This window comes from Indicator indicator, chromosome 1, assembly GCF_027791375.1.
Source record: "Indicator indicator isolate 239-I01 chromosome 1, UM_Iind_1.1, whole genome shotgun sequence".
NCBI lineage: Eukaryota > Metazoa > Chordata > Aves > Piciformes > Indicatoridae > Indicator > Indicator indicator.
Window position 1 is genome coordinate 123,711,559 of NC_072010.1, and position 21,912 is coordinate 123,733,470.

The 21,912-nt window shown below is 36.1% G+C and overlaps 1 protein-coding gene across 1 annotated transcript in view; it reads left to right on the forward strand.

Moving 5' to 3' along the window:
- Positions 1 to 21,912, forward strand: part of DMD (dystrophin) — an 851,798-nt gene that overhangs the window by 144,425 nt on the left and 685,461 nt on the right. Inside the window, exons 17-24 of the mRNA XM_054391265.1 lie at positions 3,254 to 3,399; positions 4,336 to 4,548; positions 8,082 to 8,195; positions 9,801 to 9,956; positions 11,529 to 11,699; positions 14,550 to 14,732; positions 16,184 to 16,318; positions 17,079 to 17,228. Of these exons, the coding sequence (XP_054247240.1) occupies positions 3,254 to 3,399; positions 4,336 to 4,548; positions 8,082 to 8,195; positions 9,801 to 9,956; positions 11,529 to 11,699; positions 14,550 to 14,732; positions 16,184 to 16,318; positions 17,079 to 17,228 (1,268 nt within the window). The remainder of the gene's footprint in view (positions 1 to 3,253; positions 3,400 to 4,335; positions 4,549 to 8,081; positions 8,196 to 9,800; positions 9,957 to 11,528; positions 11,700 to 14,549; positions 14,733 to 16,183; positions 16,319 to 17,078; positions 17,229 to 21,912) is intronic.

The window sequence follows — 21,912 nt, forward strand, 5'->3', positions numbered from 1 at the left end:
TTCAGAACCTTGATTACAAGATATATACAAGATTCCTTATGATTCCACTTTAAGAGTTTCTGGTGAGAGATGTGGGAAAAAGGAATAGCAGTTTTTATGGAGTCATGAATGTAAAGACTGAAAAATAGCTTCAAGTATTTGTATTGCAAGATAAAACAAATCAGCATCATTTTAAACTGCAGTTACTGTTGAGGAGATTTTTGTGGGAAATACATGCAGTTCAATCTACATCACTTCAAGGAGTAAGTCTTCACTAAAATAATCCCATAGAATATATTTACTGTGTTTTTTTCTTCTTTCACAATGGTGTGATGAAGAGTGGGATTTGTCCTGACTATATGAGATACACATTGTAGCCTATACAGTGTGATTTGATATTTTTTTGAGATAATTCTATTCTCATTTCATTTCTGACTTGGGAAAAATTTCTGACTGTAAAATTTTATCACACCCCCCCTCCCCAAAAGAAAAAGAAAAAAAAGGAAGCTGAGAGGGGAAAGGAGGTTTAAAAAAATGTATTTTACTTATTTGGAAAACTATTTTCACTGTTCAGTATTTCTGCTTTTGAACATACATCATAACCAAATATCTGTCTATACATTGTATTTCCAAATTGAAGCACTTAATCTAAAATAAATATGCAAGTGTAAATGTACTTTCCTGTCATTTCTCAAGGATTACAATGTTAGTCACACCAAAATGCGTTCCTTACAAGTGGGACATTTTCCTGTTATGAGAGGGGATCTGTATGCTGATATTTTTCAATAACATATTTTATTTTCCCTCTGTTATATTTTGTGTTACAGCTTTGTCATTGGCCTAGTTAGCTGTAGCTTGGGTAGCAGACATGCTATATCTTTTTGACCATCAATTCAATGTGTGATATATCAGGATCCCTATTAATGCACTGTGTTTATTATGTGGATTTTAATCCACAAACATTAGTGTCACAAAGCAAATTCCAGGATAAAAATGTGTGTTTATGTTATGAGCATGGGCAATGTAGAGATACATACTGCCCACAGAGAGACCATGAATGTTAGCTGATTTAGCTAAAATTAGGTAACATGGCTCTGACTATCAGAGTTTGAATTCTCACCATTGGCATCACAAGTCACAAAATGATACAGACTCTTCTTAAGTGTCATCCACAGAGATGTGAACATGCTTCTTTATAGATGAAAATACTGACACATTGTCTATCTTAAAACCCAAACCAAAATAAACAAAACAAACCAATAAAAAAAAAAAACAGAGCCAAACAAAAACCAACAGACATATGCATACATAGACACAAAAAGCCCCAAATCCATCAAGCTCCAAAACTCTAGCTAGGCAAAAGGCATCGAAAAGTAATATTTCACTATGAGTTATCTGGAAAAGTAAATTAGGAAAACTACTGTTTCACTGAACTTAAATTTCTTTTTAAATTGAATTTTTAATAACCAAATTGGAAAGCCACTAGCTTGATTAAATCAACATCTGTGATCCTTATTGATCTCTTGAGCTCTTATTTCATCCTTCAAATTATAGAGAACATAATTCATTAACGTTGGACAAAATATTTGCAGTGTTTGGATGGGTTTATAATAATTATTATTGATAAACTTTCAGGGTAAGAGTTTCAAGCAGTCTGATGGACTTTGCTGTATCAACAAATCTTGTGTTTTTATCTCTTCTAAGTTACTTTTCTCTACTGCTGAAAATAGCTGTTCTTTTACGTAGCTGTTTGGAGTCATGCCTTAGTCCTAAATTTCTCCTTCATTTGAAGGAGAACATCAGAATACTGAACTCTATTTCATGTTTCTAAATGAAATGGAAGATTAAGAATTGTATACTCATTTGACATATCTGAGCTGTTGAAATTGTATCTCCATTCATTTGGAATATTCTATTCTAAAGCAGGAATTGTTTAAATTAAATGAGTTAAAGACAATAGAAACCCCATGAAAAGGTTTAAACTGCTATTTGAGGAGATGGAAAATGTTTATTTCCTGTGTTTCCAAGAATGTATCATTTTTGTTTCCTGTGTAATGAAAATGCATCATAAGGGAATAAATTTCCACCTTCCCTGTTAGCAAGTCCTATCTTTTGTATATCCCCAGATGTGTGCGATAAATCAGACTAGTCATGATTTTTATGAGGAAAATATGCCACACAGTGTGCATGCGCCACAAGAGAGAGCTTAAATTGCCATGATTTTAGTATGTTATGATGCTTAGCAGAAAATACAATGCATTTATTGTTTCAAGAAACATTCTCGTGATCAAGTCAAAAGTGAAGTTGAAGTCTGAAGTACATTCTGCTAATCACTGTTGAATGGAAATGCCAGCAAGTTTGCAGTTAAAAACTTCATCTCTGTTGCTTTTCAAAATTGGTTTGTTGCTTTGGTGTTTTTTGGTTTGTTTTGTTTTGTTTGTTTTGTTTGTTGTTTTTTTTTTTTTTTGTTTTTTGTTTTTTTTTTTTTTTGGGACAGCTACATCATTTTTCAGTCCCATTCTTTCTGAGATTAGATATAGAGGAGATACAAATAGGTGTAACTTTTTTTTGAGCTTTTATATGCTTCATTATTATGTAGTACTAGTACCAATGATGCTATTTGTCTGCACTTCTCTCAGTAAGTTTAGAAGCAACTGTTGAGGGTACAGGGAGTATCTCTGCTAATGTGTGTGCCAGATGTTGTCTATTTACAGCAGCTGTAATGCTGGCACAGAAAGCGCAGATCAATAAAATTCAGCTTTAATGCAGAAGATTAATTTTGTAAGATTGTAACGGGTGTCTTAAATAGAACATTTTGCTTGAACAGAAAAACTAAACGTACAAACATGGGCCATAAAAGGTAATGCTGTTTCTTAATGAATTTCTGAAATTAGACTTAGGGTTAAGTACAATTGTTTGTTTATCTCTAAATGCATTTGAACCAGGTGTCTTTGGCAATGCAAGTCGTCATGTAAGCTATACAGAGAGAGTCAAATGGCATGAAATTGATAAAATGGCAGAGGTAGAAACATTAGAATGAGTGTCAACACTCTTCAAAAATTTTCTGCTTCTACAATTTTTGGTCAAATCTGATACTGACATTGATAATGAAGAGTTGTATTCTCCTTTCATGTACTAGGCCTGTTGCAATGAGTTGCAATATAGACATTGACCTCAGTAAGACTTAGTCCTTTATCAAACATCTCTGTCGACAAACCAAATAATGAAGCACAAAATTATTTTTTCTTTCCTTTTTGTTTCCCATTGAATGTAGCTTTGGACAGTTTGCCTCCTGCACACTACAAAGAGACGATGACCTCTGTACTTGTGTGGATCCAGCAGGCAGAAACTAAACTCTCCACACCTCAGGTTGCAGTTGCTGAATATGAAATCATGGAGAAGAGACTCGGGGAGCTCAAGGTGAGTGGTCAGACTGTGGGAATAAATGTCTCATGAAAAGTTTAGAGGAACAGAACCCTTAGTTGATATGAGTCTGTCGAAACCGATGGATGATGATTTATACCTGTTTGGGGTTTAAGCAAGGGCTTCTTGAGGCAGTTGGTACTTATAATAATTCCTAAAGTTAAAGGATTGAAAGTGTTCTTCACCATTGAAACTAATTTCATAAGACGTTGAACATATTAGGGAAAAGCCTTTGCTGTCCCCATGATACACAGAATGTTCCTTTGACAATAGTTTTTGTAGATAAGAACAGATTTAGGTAATTTCATCTTCTAGTGCTGACATGGAAGTGATTGTGATTTGCAAAATACAGCAATCTTTGTCAGATTTACAAGCAGACACAGATGTGGAACACGTTTTGCCCTTGGGTACACACCTTCCCTGCATTTCAGTGTTTGATGTGGTTCAACTATTGGATGGCTAACGAGCATGTTGTTTGAGGCAACTACCAATACACATACAGAAAGAAAAAGCAGAACCTAAGAGAAAATTTAGATGCAACAAATTTCAGATGAGTACTGCAAAAGCTTTGAGAAGTTATCAGAAACTTTAAATCACAGAGGCAAATCTAAGTTTATTCTCTTCCACCATGTATAGTCAGATTCTTTTGAAAGTTTAATCATCAGGGTCATAGTAAATTCGTATTTCAGACTAATGAGTGTGTGTGGATCACCTCTATTAACAAATATAAACACCTCTGATTATATTCTCAGCTCTCTAGTTTCTGTGAGAAAAGCAATTCCATACTGCTCAGTAGAATGTGTCAGTGTATATTATAGCAAAGGTGGCTTACATTTTCAGTTTGCAGTCCTATCCTCAGCAGTCTCACCTACATCTGTGATACAAAGAATTGCCTGACATGTGAATCAGATGCTATTTGCTGCTTATCCATAGGCTCTACAAAGTTCTCTGCAAGAGCAGCAAAAAGGGTTGAACTATCTCAGCACAACTGTTGAAGACATGTCCAGGAAAGCCCCTGCAGAAGTCAGCCAAAGATATCGATCAGAGATTGAGATGATCCTTGGCCGTTGGAAGAAATCCTCAGCACAGCTGGTGGAACATTGCCAGAAACTTGAGGAGTTTATGTCAAAACTCCAGCGATTCCAGGTGAACCAAACTTTTTCAGCCTCAGTTTCTGTGTGGTGGCTTGTGGTTGGAGGACTAGCACAGCATGCATTTATACACCTCAGGGAAGTAACTCCAAAGTGAAATATAAAAACAGTATATAAAATGTTCACTTGCTTTTGGTAGATCCATGATTTTACTTCGAATTCTGATTTTTGTGGCTATTTCTGCCTATGCTGTTTCAATAGCAAAACTTAATTTTGCTTTCAATGAAATTGCTACTAATATGCCTCTTACTTCTTCATGCAGCTGGATTAGTGAAACCATATTGATTTTAATGGATTCACTTATATAATTAATTTTTAATATGGCAATATTCGGCAGAAGTTGCCAGAAAACAGAGGTGTATATGTTTTAAACAATTGTGTGAATTTCAGGTATTTAGAATGTCAGTATTGGAACTTTACACTGTTTCTGTCATTGTGAGGATCTCCTATTTATGCCTATTTATAAATTACATGTATCAGCATTTCGGAGGATGCCTATGACATAGATGTAAATCTTAGGTAAGATTTAACATCTGTTTAAATTCCATTTTTATGATATTCCTGGTCTATTACTACATAGGTTTCAGGGGAATGTAGATCAGCCAGACACAAAAATGGAGAAAGTACTTTTGTTTTCCTCTCCTCACCCCCCTGCAAATCAATTCTTGCATACTCATGGTGGGTATTGCAAAGAAACCTGTAAAGGTCGAGGCCTTTCAGCCATACTCTAAGATGTGTTCTTACAGAGTGTTTCTTCTCAGTGTTGTCTCTCTCTCTCTGTTTCTTCTATTTACATGAAATATTTCTGTCTTTGGCTTCCTTTTGCTGGTAGTAAAACATCACACAGAATGAGTGCTGTGTTGTGAATTATGATACAATAGCATGAGAACTGTAATTGTTAGTTTCAGCTTAGGTCAATAAACTTGCTCGAGCAGGAATAGATTTTCTGTCAAAATATTGTTATACTTCTGCTTTTGTAGAGGAAAGAAAAACTTTTGAGAGAAGTACTAATTAATTTGTTACTCTTCATCAGTTTTTAGATAAGCAAAATGGACCAAAAAGGGGGAGACATTTTACCAGTACCATTATTAATGTAGCTGCTGAAATGTGGCATTGGTCAAAATTTAACTTTGACTCCACAGCTATGTATTTGATGATTGAAGCTGGCCATGAAATCAAGTCTAATGGTATAGTGGTATAACCTTGGCCAGCAGCCCAACATCCCAGCTGCTCTCTGTGGCTCCTTGCTCCTCACTCTTTTCCCCAGCTCTCTCATGAGGTCCTTGCCATGGGCTGTAGTGCTTCAGGAAATGTCTGTGGTCTGTGCCTGTGTGGGAATATCCAAGAGCTTCAGCTTCCTTTAGGGCACATCCAAGTGCTCAAGTTTGGGGTCCTTCACTAGCTGTAGAGTAAATATCTGCTCCATCATGGATCTTTGTGGACTACAGGGAGACAAGCTATCACCATGGTCTTCACCACAGGCTGCAGTGGAATCTCTGCATCTGTAGTTGGAGTACCTTCTCTCTCCCCTCCTTCACTCACCTTGGTGGCTGCAGGAATATTTCTCACTTGTTTTTTTTTTTTTAGCCCTCTTCTCCTCTGCCTGTCTGGCATTTTTTTCCTTTATTAACTGTATCATCACAGAGGCATCCTGTAGTGTCCTGTAGTTGGTCCACTGGAGCAGCTAGAACTGGATACTCCCAGCACAAAGCAGCACGTGGCCTCTCCTCGCAGAGGTTGCCCCTGCTACCAAAATCTTGCCACATAAACTCAATGTAGATGGGAAAACTGGAAAGTGATTTTGTCACTAGTGTCATGAAATACTTGTAACTGCACAGAACAGAGCAATACACTTTGCTTGAGTAATAACAACCTTTATCTTTTTGGGGGTTGATTTTTTTTCCCACCTGAATTTTGTAGACAGCAGTTTAGAGGTTCTGTCACTACTCTTAAAAGAAGGTCCTGATCATACTCTGTAGAACATACATTTTTAAAGCATTATTATGTGAACTATGGTTGCATACAAGCCTCGGACTTCATATTTATTGCTGAAGTCACTGTAGTACAGTTAACATAAAAGTCATTCTGTTTTCAGATCCTTGAATGACTTCTCTTCCAGAAAATAGTTTTAGCTGTTACAATTTATGGATTGCACCAACATGGGGTACAATTAAATCAATGTCAATAAATAAAACACATTTAGAGTCTGATGCAAAATGCAAGTCAGACATTTGATCCTCTTTGGTATCTGGAGACAGATCTCTTTTTAAGTAAATTCCATCAGATCTATATTTTGCAACATTAATGAATTATACTTAAAGTATTCTTGTAAAGGTATTAAAGTTTCATTGTGAAATATGACTCTGAACTATTTTTACTGTCTGATAAGGGAATGCACACTAGACACTTCAATGTTTTTAATTACCATTCTGAAGTACTGATTGGTTTTATTAATTCAGTTCATTTTCCATGGTACCCTATTGTTATTACACATATCAAGTACATTAGGGAAATGCTCCCTTTGGTTATTTAGCTCACAGTAGGTGTTAAGGCATTTTTGTGCACATTTTAGGGGACAGTCTCTCTTCTAATGAAATGCCCTTTTGTGCTATAATTCAACTTTTCATTCAGCATATAATATCAACATGGATTTGCCTGTTGATGAAAAAATGCTTTATAATTTGCCTCTCAAATTTTTGCCATTTCTGATTTTTATTTTAATATTTTCACCTAACTTTGGTATTTTAGAGTACCTATAAGTGGCATTAAAAACAAACAAACAACAAACTTATCCCACATTTCAAGGTATTAGATTAACTATGGAATATTGCCTGGGACTGGTAGCATTCCTTCTTCTCAAGCATTTGAGGTTAAGCTTTTTTATATTAATTGCAAGGGTTAATTAAAGACTATGGAAAGCAGCCTAATGGTTGCAAATATTCTAGTGCTAGAAACAGTAACTGAGAGTCAGTCTCTGAAATGACTCATTGAGTCATTATATGATTTTTAGTTTCTGAAGTGAATGTTTCAATGACTATTTCAGTTAGAAAATATCTTTTCATTCTGAGTGGTGAGGGAATTTTGCAGTGTTGTGTTATGCTAGAGAAATAAGCAATAGAGCATGCAGCTTCCAAAAGGAGCCTGAAATTTATATTGAAGCACAGGAGCATTTCATAGGTGAGCCTGAATTAACTGCCATCTATGAATAGTCTGAACCATACAAGCAACCAATAAGCATGCATGCAGCACCTAAACACATCTGATGTCTGGAAGGCATAAACTTGAGAGCCAGAAAATTGCCTGCTTGTCGACACATTAAGCTTTGGGAGAAATGGTCAGAGTGCAGCCTAAAGAGCTGATGACAGTCTAGATAAAAATAGTTTTTCTTGTTTGCCCTGCTTGTATTTTCAGGCAGTTCAACAATCTTGAAATTACATTGTGATGAGTTTTAGCCATAGTGCCAGGATCAATTACACTGCTGTCAGTCAGGTTCTGTGTGATGCAATAAAATGTCTTTTTAATAAACAGAATGACATTAAAACACTGAAGAAATGGATGGCTGAAGTGGATGTTTTTCTGAAGGAAGAGTGGCCTGCCCTTGGTGATTCAGAAGCACTGGAGAAGCAACTTGAGCAATGTACAGTGAGTATTGCCTGCCTGCTTGACAATTATTTGATCCTTCTCTATGAGCCTAGCTTATACAGAAATTACAAAAATGATTACTGTTCCTAAAAAAAAAATTCTTTTTATAAGGGGGTTGTCCTCTGCAGTGTATTTGAACCTCCTGCATTTCCTGGGTTTGAAGGAAAATTCTGTTAAAAAAAGATTCAAAACAAAACAAAATTCTTTAATACAGGGAAGAGGCATAGACTGTATTGTTACATATGAATAGCAGGAGCAAAACATCAAAGAAGGTACTTGAAGCAAATAATAATTTAGTAGCCTCATAAGAGAACTTTAGTTTAGAACTTAGTTCTCATAAGAGAACTTTTTATTTACTTTGAGTTTACAAACATTGCATGTTTATTTCTTGTAAGCTATAAAATCTGTGTCAGAGGATCTTTTTCTGTATCTTATTCACACATGATTTACAAGTGTTTTTTTCTGACTGTACCGAAAGACCTTGCAGGTATTGTGAGTTATATCCTTTTTTTTTCCACAAAACATACAAGTTCCAGGATTTTGTCCCAACAGAGTTTTAAAGCATCGTGAAGTATTGATACTTCCATCACAGGGTTTACAAATTCTTCTGCCTGTCCCAACAGAGTGTGTAAGTGCAGTGAATCTTGTAATCCATGATAGTCCCTGTCTATATGTTCAGTGGAATTTACAAGTTCTCTAAATGTTCTGGCAGGATGTGTAAATATTATGAAACATACATATTGATCTTACAAAACTGTGAGCTCTTCAGACTTTCTGTCTTATCCCTTAATTACAAATAATAAAAAAAAGTAGGACAAGTATTACTTCTACAGAGTACTAAATCACCTGTAACTCCTTTAGAATCTATCACCTGGTGTTATGAATAATTTGAACAAATATTATCCATTACTGTCAAGTATATAATAAAGATACCAAAATCTTCAACACCTTTTATGTGTTTGCATCTCCAGCTTTTTCCACTGTGTAGGAAGCCCAAGTAACATCTGCAGCTCTGATGAAGGACTTAGGAAATAAAATTGGAAGTGCCCATTTAGACTGTGTCAGGGCTTAAGTAATTTTCAACCACAAAATTCTAATAAATAGACATAACCACAGAGTATCACCACTGAGATCATTTTAAGGGAGTTACCAAGTGAATTACCAACCCATGGGTAATGCTGCTGCAGTTAAAAAGATGGCTTCATGAATAATTTCCCAACATTATGATGGGAACCTCTGTCACAAGTGAGAACAAAAGATCTAGGCAATGAAATAGATTAATGTAGTATAACATTCTATATGTGCATATATATATATATATATATATACAGAGAGAGTGTATAAATAACATTTGTAGCTTACATAATATACATTTTGGAAATGAACTTTATCTGATACAGCATAGCTTACCACATTACAGCTGTTCATATCTGTTTGATTTCTTTTCATAGTTAAGTCTGTTAATTGTGCTCATTTCACTGGAGATCTGTACCAAAGACATGTCAGAATCTCGTGTACACACATTTTCATAGGGATAGCACTGCTGAAAATTTGTGAAAATGCTGCTTGTCTAATATTCTGCCTTTTTTTTTTTTTTTTTTTAAGGCTTTAGTAAATGATATCCAGACAATCCAGCCCAGTTTGAACAGCGTTAATGAGGTTGGGAAGAAAATGAAAAGTGAAGCAGAGCCAGAATTTGCTTCCAGAATAGAGAGAGAATTAAAGGACCTTGGTGTTCAATGGGAACATATCTGCCAGCAGGTATCAAAACTCCCACTGTGACTGGTTCATTTTAAATTAATAATCAGGTTTCACTTTGATAGAATTTGTCCTGTGCATATCCAGTACATAAGAAGCTAAATTTAGTCATATTCGGTTCAAGTTAATTAAACTTCTATTTTAGAAATGTTATTTAACACGTAGCAATATATGTAGTTTTCTTTATATTATGATACAATATCTTATTATTTTTTTTAACAAAGTTATATACTGATATCTCAGATCTTAACAGCAATGTAATTTATGGCTCATGCAAAACTAACTTTCTGAAAGTGCTATAGAGGTGTTTTGCCAAAAAATAAAGTTCTATATTTAGTGCTACATTTTCTTTGGTGTCATTGTACTCACATGCCATTACTCCAGATGAAGTAAGGCACTAAATCAGTGAAGAGTTCAGAATTCAATAACTTGGAATTAAGAGTACATGCACAAATGCATGTGTGTAAATTGCAGTCTCCAATGATCACACTGAGAATCTGGGAGAATGGGGCACAAAAGGAAAGGTCACTTCTTTCATTTTAAGACATTCTTAATAAGTACTTTAACAGATTAAGCAAGCTAAAAATTGCTATTGTTTAATTGATGGAATTTGGATTCCCATTCTTTATGACAATTTGAAAAAAAAGTCTTTACTTTTACTTTTTTTTTTCACTTGCTGCTTCTGTTGGCTACCTTTTAAAAGATATATTTATATAACAGTAAAACTATTACCTTTCAGGATGGTCCAATGTTTCCTAAAATTATTATTCTTCACTTTACATGTGATAAATAACCTCTGAATATTTTTTGATGGACACAGTTATCAAAAAAGTTGATCCTTCAAATCTGTATTTTATTGATCCAGTTCTGTTGTCTTTCTCCTTCAACTGATGTGGAGTTTTTATTTCACAGAATCATAGAATTGTCAGGGTTAAAAGGGACCCCAAAGATCATCCAGTTCCAACCCCCTGCCATGGGCAGAGATACCTAGTTGCTTCTTTTTGTAATATTAATAAGTTGGATGCCTTTGCACTTGTTTCACAGAAATTTCAAGTAATGCCTTGTGATTTTAGAAGTTTGTTGCAGTTTTCTCCTGACTTCCCTGAAAATCTTACTGCAATAGTTCCATTCAATAAACAGCACGAATTGTTGCCTCTCTGTGAGCATTTCTACCATGGTAGAAGCTATAAAACACAGAAGTAATAAATACAAACTTAAGTTTGTCCTGTAGGGATTTTCTGAAAGGATTTGGAAAAGTCAGCTTGAGTTGATGTACATGAAGTTAATGTGACTGTGAGAGCTAACAACTGGCATTCAAATACTCTTTCTCAGTGCTGGAAGATTATCCTCTCTTCTGGTGCTGTGGCTGAGGGAAAGGCAATTTTCAGGATGCCTATACATGCACACATTTTCAGTTATCTGTTATTAGTATCTATCTAATTACTTGTTAACATCTGCTTAATTATAGCAATGCTATTAGTACAGGATTGAATTTGCTTCATTTCAGGCTAAAATATTGTCAAGTTTGTACAGTAGCCTTGCTTCAAGTACCGTGTAATCTTTTCTTTCTTAAAGGCCTATGCTAAGAAGGCAGCATTAAAAGGTGGTTTGGATAAGACTGTGAGTCTCAGAAAGGATTTATCAGAGATGCATGAATGGATAACACAAGCCGAGGAAGAATATCTGGAAAGAGATTTTGAGTATAAAACCCCCGATGAATTACAGAAAGCTGTTGAGGAACTGAAGGTAAAAGATGAACTAATTCCTTAAGCTGTGTTCAAAGTTCTTTTTGAAGCCTTCAAAATCTACTCTCTCTTTTAGGAAGCTGTCTTTTGAGACCTGCTTGTTAGCCTAAATTTTTAAGTAGTAGGAAGCTTTCACAATACAGCATTGTTTTCTTTTTCTCTTTGCTTTATTGGATACTTGATTTTGATACAGTTTCAACATTCTTTTACTTAAGGTTTAATTCTTGAGAATCATGTGTTAGCAGCAGTTAACTATTACAGTGAAGTCAGGATTTTTGTATTTAGGATTTAAGAACACATGTTGGTATGTAGTAAGTATGCCTGATTTATTGTTTATTTATTATAGCCATTTAGGAAGGGTATATTTTGTCTCATTAGTTGTTTCTTTCCTGTGGGATGAATATGGCCTTTGGACAAAGGCACTAAGTTGTGATACATGTTCAAGAATGCTTTTGCTCAAACACTGGATGCAGGCTTGATTTTTATTTCATAGTTGATTTTTTTTTTTTGGCCTGTGGTATTCAGGAAGTTGGGTTATATGGCTTTAGCAGTCTATCCAACACTTTCTTCTCAAGCTCTGCACTGTCCACAGGCTTTTGCCAGTTTGTGAGAGTATCTGACCATGCAAATGATGAGCTCCTTATTGACAGAAGTGACTTCAGGACAGTCAGAATATACAGAAGTGAATTCATGACAGTCAGAATATACAGAATGCATGGAAATACATGGCAGAAGTTTGACTTATTGTCAACAAAATAAAAAATAAACTTATAGGGTAGAGATACAGTTCTGTTTTTAGTAATTAAATAACAAAACTTAAATTTATACATTGCACTGCACAATAAAATAGATAAAATGCAAAGTTTTAGACACAACCTGCATTATGGATTTCCTACTGAATATTCTGCACTCTGAGCTGCAGTACAGGTATATCCAGACTGTGACACCTCAACCTATGCAGATAACCAGATTATTTGTCGTGTATCACTTCTCCTGCTCCTGATAATCTTTTCCCAGAAGGCTTGCAAGAATATCTCCTGTCACACAACAGACAAAATCTGGTCCAGATACCCTTTTTTCATTCTGCAGCCATATCTTCGTGCAGCTAGGGAAGAGGAAAGCCAACAACACCTAGTAAACTTTCTCTGGCAATAGCAGCCTGATCCCAGTTATTCTGGTTCATGGCCCTTCTCAGACTCAGAGAGAAAGAAAGGTGTAGAGAACAAGCTTTGAATATTTCCAGTAGTAGTGTGACTTGAGCCATAGAGACTATCCCATTGTAAGCACTCAAAGAGAACAATGCTAGGTATGACAATCTTATATGTAATTAATGAGATGGCATAACAAGGGGGAGAGTAGCAAAAGATGGAGGAAGAGAAGTGGATTGATCAGTTGTGGTTACATAAGCTAAACCAGGGAAAAGGTGGCAGGTTGGTGCTTCCAGATCATAGAATAATAGAATCAGTCAGGGTTGGAAGGGACCACAAGGATCAGCTAGTTCCAACCCCCCTGCCATGGGCAGGGACACCTCACACTACATCAGGCTGGCCAGAGCCTCATCCAGCCTGGTCTTAAACACCTCCAGGGATGGGGCCACAACCACCTCCCTGGACAACCCATTCCAGGCTCTCACCACTCTCATGGGGAAGAACTTCTTCCTCACGTCCAGCCTAAATCTCCCCACTTCCAGCTTTATTCCATTCCCCCTAGTCCTATCACTACCTGATAGCCTAAAAAGTCCCTCCCCAGCTTTCTTGTAGCCCCCTTCAGATATTGAAAAGCCACAATAAGGTCACCTCGGAGCCTTCTCTTCTCCAGACTGAACTGCCCCAACTCTTTCAGTCTCTCCTCATAGGAGAGGTGCTCCAGCCCTCTGCTCATCCTGGTGGCCCTTCTCTGGACACGTTCCAGCATGTCCATATCCCTCTTGTAAAAGGGGCTCCAGAACTGGATGCAGTACTCCAGGTGGGGTCTCACCAGAGCTGAGTAGAGGGGGAGAATCACCTCCCTTGACCTGCTGGCCACACTTCTCTTGATGCAGCCCAGGCTCTGGTTGGCTTTCTCCAGTTACACTGGATTTGTTAACTCTTGGATTTAATTCACCATCCATTTGTGGTTCCCTGTGTCCATCAGATCTGTTTAGCTCTTGTGTCTGTCCTTTGTTAAATTTCTGTGCCTTGGGTCTAAGACAGAAAATTCTCTCCAGGAGGATGCTCCCTTTTCACTTGGGTCTCTTTTCGTGTTAGGTTGATGTTCATTGGTGGTGAAGGCACTGATTTTTCTGTGAAAATGAGAGAATAAAATCAATGTTAATACTCTCATAAATGTGTGAAATATACACTTGAGAAAAAATAAAATAGACTTCCTTTAAATGCAGGTTACTGACAGGGTTAATAAGAGGAAAATTAGAAATATTTGCATTTTTTTTTTCAGTCTTGCTGCTTTTAATCATACAATTAACAGGGTTTTTTCATGATTTGTGGCTCATGAGATATTATGGCAGAGGTATTTGGAGCATTTCTTGAAAGAATAAAATAAAATACTGAAATGTTTTGCTTTTCTGAGTCCTCCACAAAACTAAATAGTTGTGACATGTTAGATTGCATTGAGTATTGTGTATCGGAAAAAAAAAAAAAAAAAAAAGCAAAAATGGTTTTGGATTCATGCATTATGTCAGAAAGTCTGGGAATTAAATTACTCTTTTGGGGTTTTGTTTGTGTTTTTTCTCTGTGACAGAATTCTGACAGAGAGATTTCAAACAGAATTATTAAAAATAAGTTTCCTTCTTAAACCAGAACTACAACTACTTTTTTTTTCCCCTCTCTCTCCTTTTTTTTTTTTCCTTTTCCAGAGAGCGAAGGAGGAAGCCAACCAGAAAGAAGTGAAAGTGAAGCTTATTACAGATTCTGTCAATAATTTTATAGCAAAGGCTCCACCTGCAGCACATGAGGCTTTGAAGAAGGAACTTGATGTTCTAATTACCAGCTACCAGCGACTCTGCAGCAGACTGAATGGAAAGTGCAAAACTTTGGAGGTTGGGTATCTTGTCAGACATTGTATTTGTAACCCTAACTGCAAAAATAAGATAGAAAGCAAAGATGTATTATTATGTGGGATCATGAGTAGCCCAAGGCTGTCCTCATATTATGAGCCATATAGGAAATATCATATGATAAGAGTAACATACCTAAATCTTTATGAGAATTATATATGCTGAAGAATCATATTAAAAGAGGAACCTCAGGCATGGCTCTTAGGTGGGAGACAGCAATGGCTGTGCAGAGTTCTCCCAATACCAAGCCAAGCATCTGGCATCTGTAACAACCCTGTGACAGTGTCTTGACCAGTTCCTCTAGATTTCTTTCTTCCATGGTGAAGGATTTTGGTTAAATGGTCTTGAAACTGGACAGGTGGTCTGTCAGAAATTGATCTGCTGCCAAGCTGAATCTGTGAATTAGGTATGATTATTTTTTCCCAGTTCTGAACTAATCTGCAATAGCTAACTTCATACAGGACAGTTATATACCTGGATAAAATTTATCTCCTCTGAATTTCCCTGTGGAAGATTAGGTGTGTAGTAAAAGATCATAATCTATATCTCCTTTAAACTGCACTCAGAAAGAATTGATCTCCAAATAACCTAAAGCATCTCAACAAATTTATTTCAACATCTAACAAAAAGAAATAATGGAAACATGATTTATGGAGTGATTCAATGTTTTACTTGTGTATAAAATGCCATTTTTCTTTGTTTATTTAAGCATCTTCAGGTACAGTCAAAATAAAATATTAGACAATAGTTTAATTTCAGGAGAATAAGAATTTTTTAATTATTTTTTCCTTTTTTTTTTCCTCCCTCCACATTATGTTCCATACTCTAGCAGTTGAATGGTCTATAAATTATACTAAATCTGGTTTAGAATTAATTTCTCTGTCAGAATTCTTGAAAGCTGTGCTTTCAGATATTTTATGAAGTTGTGCTTTAAGTAATTAACATACAGAATATATAAGCAACCTAACTACATCTTGCAAGACATAAACTTCTAACATTAGTTTTTAAACATTCTGTTTATTTGTATCTTATTACAAGAAAATTTTACAGAAAGGAGCATATGAAGTGGATAATTCAAGATGAAGAAGACTGAAAGAAGGTTCAAACTGTGCTTTTCAGCAGCACTCACTTTTGCATGTGATCCTCTGTGGCTTTACTCTGTTTAACCAACATATTTTGGTTATGTATTATGTTTGTTTGGAACATATAAATACTGAGGGGAGAAAAAAAAAACAAAAGCAAAACAAAACAAAACAACAAAAAAAAACACAAAACAAAACAACAAACCTATATGGCATTATAGCTATCAGATAAAAATCGTGTTGTTTGGGGGATGAAGCATGCAATGTTTTGAATGTTTTAATTGAAAGCTAGCTTTCAGTCTCCATGTATTATCTCAAAAACCTTGTTTGTTTCTTTGTTCCCTCCATCAGGAGGTATGGGCATGTTGGCGTGAGTTATTGTCGTATTTGGATGCAGAGAATAAGTGGTTGAATGAGATTGAGCTGAAACTGAAGGCAACTGAAAATATCCAGGGAGGTGCAGAAGAGATTTCTGAGTCTCTAGATGTAAGTGCTGACTTAAGTAACACCAAATCACATGGATTAATAAAATGTAAACCACTTTGCAGTAAAAAAAAAAAACCCAAACAACTATGAAAAAACACTTCACACAAGTGAGATGCAAAGTATTTGTAAATTCCTGTGTTCTCACTTAGTTCAACATGTGAGGTTTTGAATTTGAATCCACACAAGTGAAACAGTCATTAAGTGTTATACCCAACTTTGCGGGCAGTTTTTGGTGACAACAAAATACATAATCTTAAAACACATGGCCTCACTGAAGCCAGCCAAAAAAATGTTGAAGTCTTCAGAGAGAGCAATCTTTCATCCTGGCACTGCAATTCTGTTATTATTGCTTAATTTTAATTTGTGAAACCTTTTGCGTTTGCAGAAATTAATGCTTTGAGTAGATCAAAATGCAAAGTATTGCACTGATAATGCAATTTTGGTATTAAACTTCATCCATTCAGATAATGAAGCAAACTTTTTGAGTGCACAAATACTCGCATCGAACCCATTGGACATAGTCCATGTTGTTAAAATCTAGCACCCAATTTACTGCTTTGAGAAAAATCTTTGTTTTCAGTAATAACTAGCACAGAACATTTGTTGTCAAGATATGGGACACAGATATTCTAATCTTTTCTCTCTACATTTATTGTGCATGAAATGAGAATTTTCTCACCATTTTAAGACAAATTGTAATTGCTTTGTAGAATCTTGTTTGTAGGAAGGAAACTAAAGTACCTTTTTGGCTCTCTTTCAGTCTTTGGAACGTTTAATGAGACATCCAGAGGATAATCGCAATCAGATTCGGGAACTGGCTCAGACTTTAACTGATGGGGGAATCTTGGACGAATTGATCAATGAGAAGCTTGAGAAGTTCAATACTCGATGGGAAGAACTTCAGCAGGAGGTATGTTTAATAATTGACCTGTCCTCCCATTAAACAATTGACAACCCCACACCAGTAACAAAGACTCGTTTTAGAAGTGGATGGTTTCCGTAGGTGTGATGGATTAACTCTGATGAGTTAGTACACAACTGTTTGCTCACTTCCCATGTCTCCTGGTGTGATGGAGAGAACAGAAGAGGCAAACGTGAAAGAACTCATGGGTTGAAATAAAGACAATTTAATAAGAGAGAGAAAGAAAAAGGGGGAAAGCAGATGATACAAAATTAATCACACACTACCAGGAGACTAATTCCCAGACAGTACTCAAGCAATGGCAATTTTGGGAAAACTGCCCCCCCCTTAGCCGCCTTGCTGAGAACATCTCTTTTTTCTGTTCATGTCAGCTATCCTTACTGTGGCCCTTTCCAGATTCTTGCCCATCCCTAGCTTGCTGCCTGGGAGGGGCAGAGTGAGTAAGAGAAAGCCTCAGCACTGTGCAGACACTGTTCAGCAACAGCTAAAACATCCCAGTGTTATCAATGCTGTTTTGATCAGCAGTCTAAACCTCAGGACCATGTGGGCTGCACTGAAGAAAATTACCTCCATCCCAGACAAAACCAATACAAGAGGTAACCCTAAAATTCTAGAATTTAAGTGACCATCTACTGGATTTAATCTTCAGTTGCATATTCAGTGATGCTTTCTCTGACAAAACTCCTAGTAAGAAGCAAATTCTTTTCACAATTAAATGTAGGAGCAACTTTGTCTTACAGGTATATTCTTTACTATACATTAAACTCTTTGTATCAATGAAAGATTTTATAATGACACTTTTGTAAAGAGACACATTTAACACAAGGAGATACAAATCTAGCATTACCTAAATATGATAATTATCACTTTTTGCTACAGACTCCATGAAGTAAGTTTTACTAATCTTTGACGAATCCCACAAACAGTGGGACAGTATACTTTTTTTGGTTGGTGGTAAATCAGTTCAAAACTTTGATGCCTGTGCATGAATATTTCTTTTTAATACTAGGACTATTATTTAACATACATTTGTGTGTTCACAAAAAGGTGTGTGCAGTGTATAATGGCAGGAATGAACAGAATTCATCATGTAATTTTAAGACGATTCAAAGGATACATAAGGAAAATCTCAATTGCTAGTAGTATATTAGTAACAAAGATGGGAACAAACTAAATAAATGCAGAACAATCTTACAGGGCAGAGTCACAAGGTAAGTTATGGAAGGATTCAGTACAAATGCATCAGTGGAGAACTGACTTCATATATGAAGTTGTACCTTTTGAGCTGACTGTTACTGTTCATAAGGAAAATCTTGACATTCTGAAGAGAAATATAAGGAAGATGTTAGTTCAGTGCTTGCTAAATTCAGAAATTATTAAAGAAAGACCTAGTGATTGATTGGTTGGACTTGATGATCTTGGAGGTCTCTTCCAACCTGGTTGATTCTGTGATTCTGTGAAGGACACAGAGACACTCTGTATGATTGTAAACAAAACTTGTTCAAAGGTCAGCTACAAAGACAGTCAGTTTCAATGATGTAAAGACTGATATCACACACAAATCAAGATTTGCAGAAAGCAGCTGTGTTAGAGTGATAACAATCTGCTATGACTGTAATGTACTTGCCCTTGAAAAGAGCAGGAGTAAAAAAAAAATACAATAAAAATTAAGTAAGGGTCCCCAGGTATTCTGAGTTTAAACTTGAAGGGTGGGGAGGGAAAGCACCTGATTCCCTCTGCTAACTACATGGTGTTATTTCTGTTGCAGTGAAGGCATCTACATAGTCCCATATTGCTGGACAGTGTCATAAGAGAAAACTAAATGTAGCTTTCTTTATATACCTGCCTTTGCTTTTTGGGGGGTTGTTTGTGGGGGTATTTTTGTTGGTTGTGTTTGTTTTGGGTTTTTTTTTTTTTTGGTTTTTTTTTTTTTTTTGTTTTTTTTTTTTTTTTGTTGGTTGGTTGGTTTGGTTTAGTTTTTGTTTTCTTTTTACACCTGACTTCTCTTTGCAAGCAGATATATTCCTCAAAATTCTGCTTCTAGGTGTCTGATATTTTTTTCCTGACCTGGAGGAGAAAACTGGGAATATACACCACACAGAAACACAGAATGCTAAATTGGAAGGGACACCAAGGATCATCTAACCCAACTGTTCTAGGTGATAGCGTAGTTTAATGAGATAGCCCAGCACCCTGTCAAGCTGAGTCTTAAAACTGACCAATGTAGGGGAGTCCTGTGTGAAAATAGGACTTTCAAGTAGTCTTGCTCAGTGATGGATGAATACTGTTCAGTCTTCACAATAAACTATTAATTTAAAATTCATGCCCAGCTGAATGGGTTAAGTGTAGGAAAGACAGCATGAAGGTGTGTGAAATCTTGGATACTATTTGGATGATTGTATAAGTAAACAAAGCTGAGAAATGCATTCACTGTTTTCCAATTTAATTTAAATATAGACAAAAAGCAGGAAGGGGAAGCCCCCTCTCCCTGCTCTGAAAGCTTGATCTAGTATTTAGTAGTCAATTATTAATGGTGAGATCTGCATATGAATATAAAAGCTGTAGTGAAATTATTTCAGTCAGAAGTGACTCAGTCACACTGTTTCTTTACTGTATATTTTCTACTACAAAATGTTGTATTATTTTTTCCAGTGAAGTCTTTTTTTTTTTTTTCATAGATACCTGACACTGCTATTTGTGCAGTCCTGTTGAAATCCAAACAGCCTGCACTCTCCTTGCATGAAAATGCATTGCAGGCACATAACACTACTCAACTTGTGTTCAAGGTCACTTCTACTTCTGACAGCCTAATAGACTCTCATAATATGGTTATTCACTTTTATTTCAATAATTGTGCAGGTAATTACAAAGACAACAAGCTCGTGTGGGCAGAAACTGGTACGTGAGATATTTATTCACTACGAACAGAGCAGGCAGAGCAAACCACTGAATGATGCTGCAGGACAATACAGCATTGCTTCTGAAACAGAGAATCATTTTTAAAGGCAGATAATGCCTTTATGTTTGTATGCCTTATCTTCTTTGGTTAACAAAGACTGAGCGTGTTTAGTTAGCTTTTGAACATCTGGGGCTGAGTGATAAGCGACACATACCCTATCTTTGCTTTTCAAGGACTGATTCACTTACAACTCTATATATTGCATCTCAAAAACCCACTATTGCCTGAAGAACTTCAAGCTAAAGATCCTAGTTGCTATCATTCCCTGTAACACCCAACATGATTTATATCTTATCCGGCAAACTTCAGAAATGTCAGTTAGATATTCTTGAGCCTATGCACAAAACATTATTCTTCACACGGGCTTTACAGTAGATTCAATTCTTGGGGACTGTCTCTTAGGACTCTTCAGGACTCCCCTCAAGATTACTCTTTGTTTCATTCAAAGAGGACACATTCATCATCTGACAAATTTTTTCTGTTTTGTTCTCTCAAGAGAAGAAAGAATTCTTAACGCTCCATCTCCATGTTATTGCTTTGAAGGCTGCTAAGAGGGCTGGTTTACACTTCTGAGGCACTATCTGTCTACAGTGATAACCTACAAGAGATAAAAAAGTCCTCCTTGGTATTGTTTGTAGCTTGGGAATCCAGATGATTAAAGATTAGTATCACTTTATGACTGAAAGGCCAAATATTTGTAGCTACTTTAAAAGCAATGCCAAATATTGCTAGAATATGCAAAAGAATTACTTCTAGCTTGGAGAGTATTAAAAATTCCTGGGCTTTGAGTGTTAGAAAAGGTGTTTCTAGTTTAAGCCTAAACACTGATTCCAAACAAAAAAGGGAGATCAACACATTAACGATTTGATATGAAACACACAAGAGGTGGTGTAATATCTCAGATATGTTGCATTATAAGACCAAGACCATTTTACATTATAAGACCAATCTAAAACCAAGAATTAGGTTACATTTTCAAGTAACTTAATGAACTTAATGAATTTCAAAGTTTTTTAAATTCTCACTTTTGAACTTTACCCTGCAATAATATTTTTCAATAGTTAGTGTATAAATGAAAGAAAAAAAAAGGCAAGAAAAAAAACTATCCTAGTTCTGCCTTTCTTAACAGACTGCTTTCCACGAGCTTTAATTTATAAGCTAATTTATGAATTCTCTTCTGCATTTTAAACAGATGTACCCTGTAGTAAAAATGCTATAATTATGAAGGTTTTGGTTTATTTTTTTCCCACAGTACAACTACTGAGTATTGCCTCAGCAGCAAAACTCTACTTGGTTTTAACTGTAAAACTCTAACCAACTTCTTAACAACTGCTTGTGTGACTAATGTCATTAAATACATGAAATGTATTCCTTTAAGGAAAAAAGCAGCAATGGTTATAAATATAGCTTTATAACATTCAACATCAAAGATGAGATACAGTCATAAGCAACTGTTTGAGCATCTCCAGCTTTCCTGATTATTTGATCGCCTCTCATAGGATCACAGATGTTAGGGGTTGGAAGGGACCTCTGGAGATCATCGACTCCAACCCCCCTGCCAGAGCAGGACCCATAGAATTTAGCACAGGTCATTCAGGAATGCACCCAGATGACTCTTTAAAGTCTCCAGAGGAGACTCCACAACCTCTCTGGGCAGCCTGTTGCAGTGCTCTGTGACCCTCACAGTGAAGAAGTTCCTCCTCGTGTTGAGGT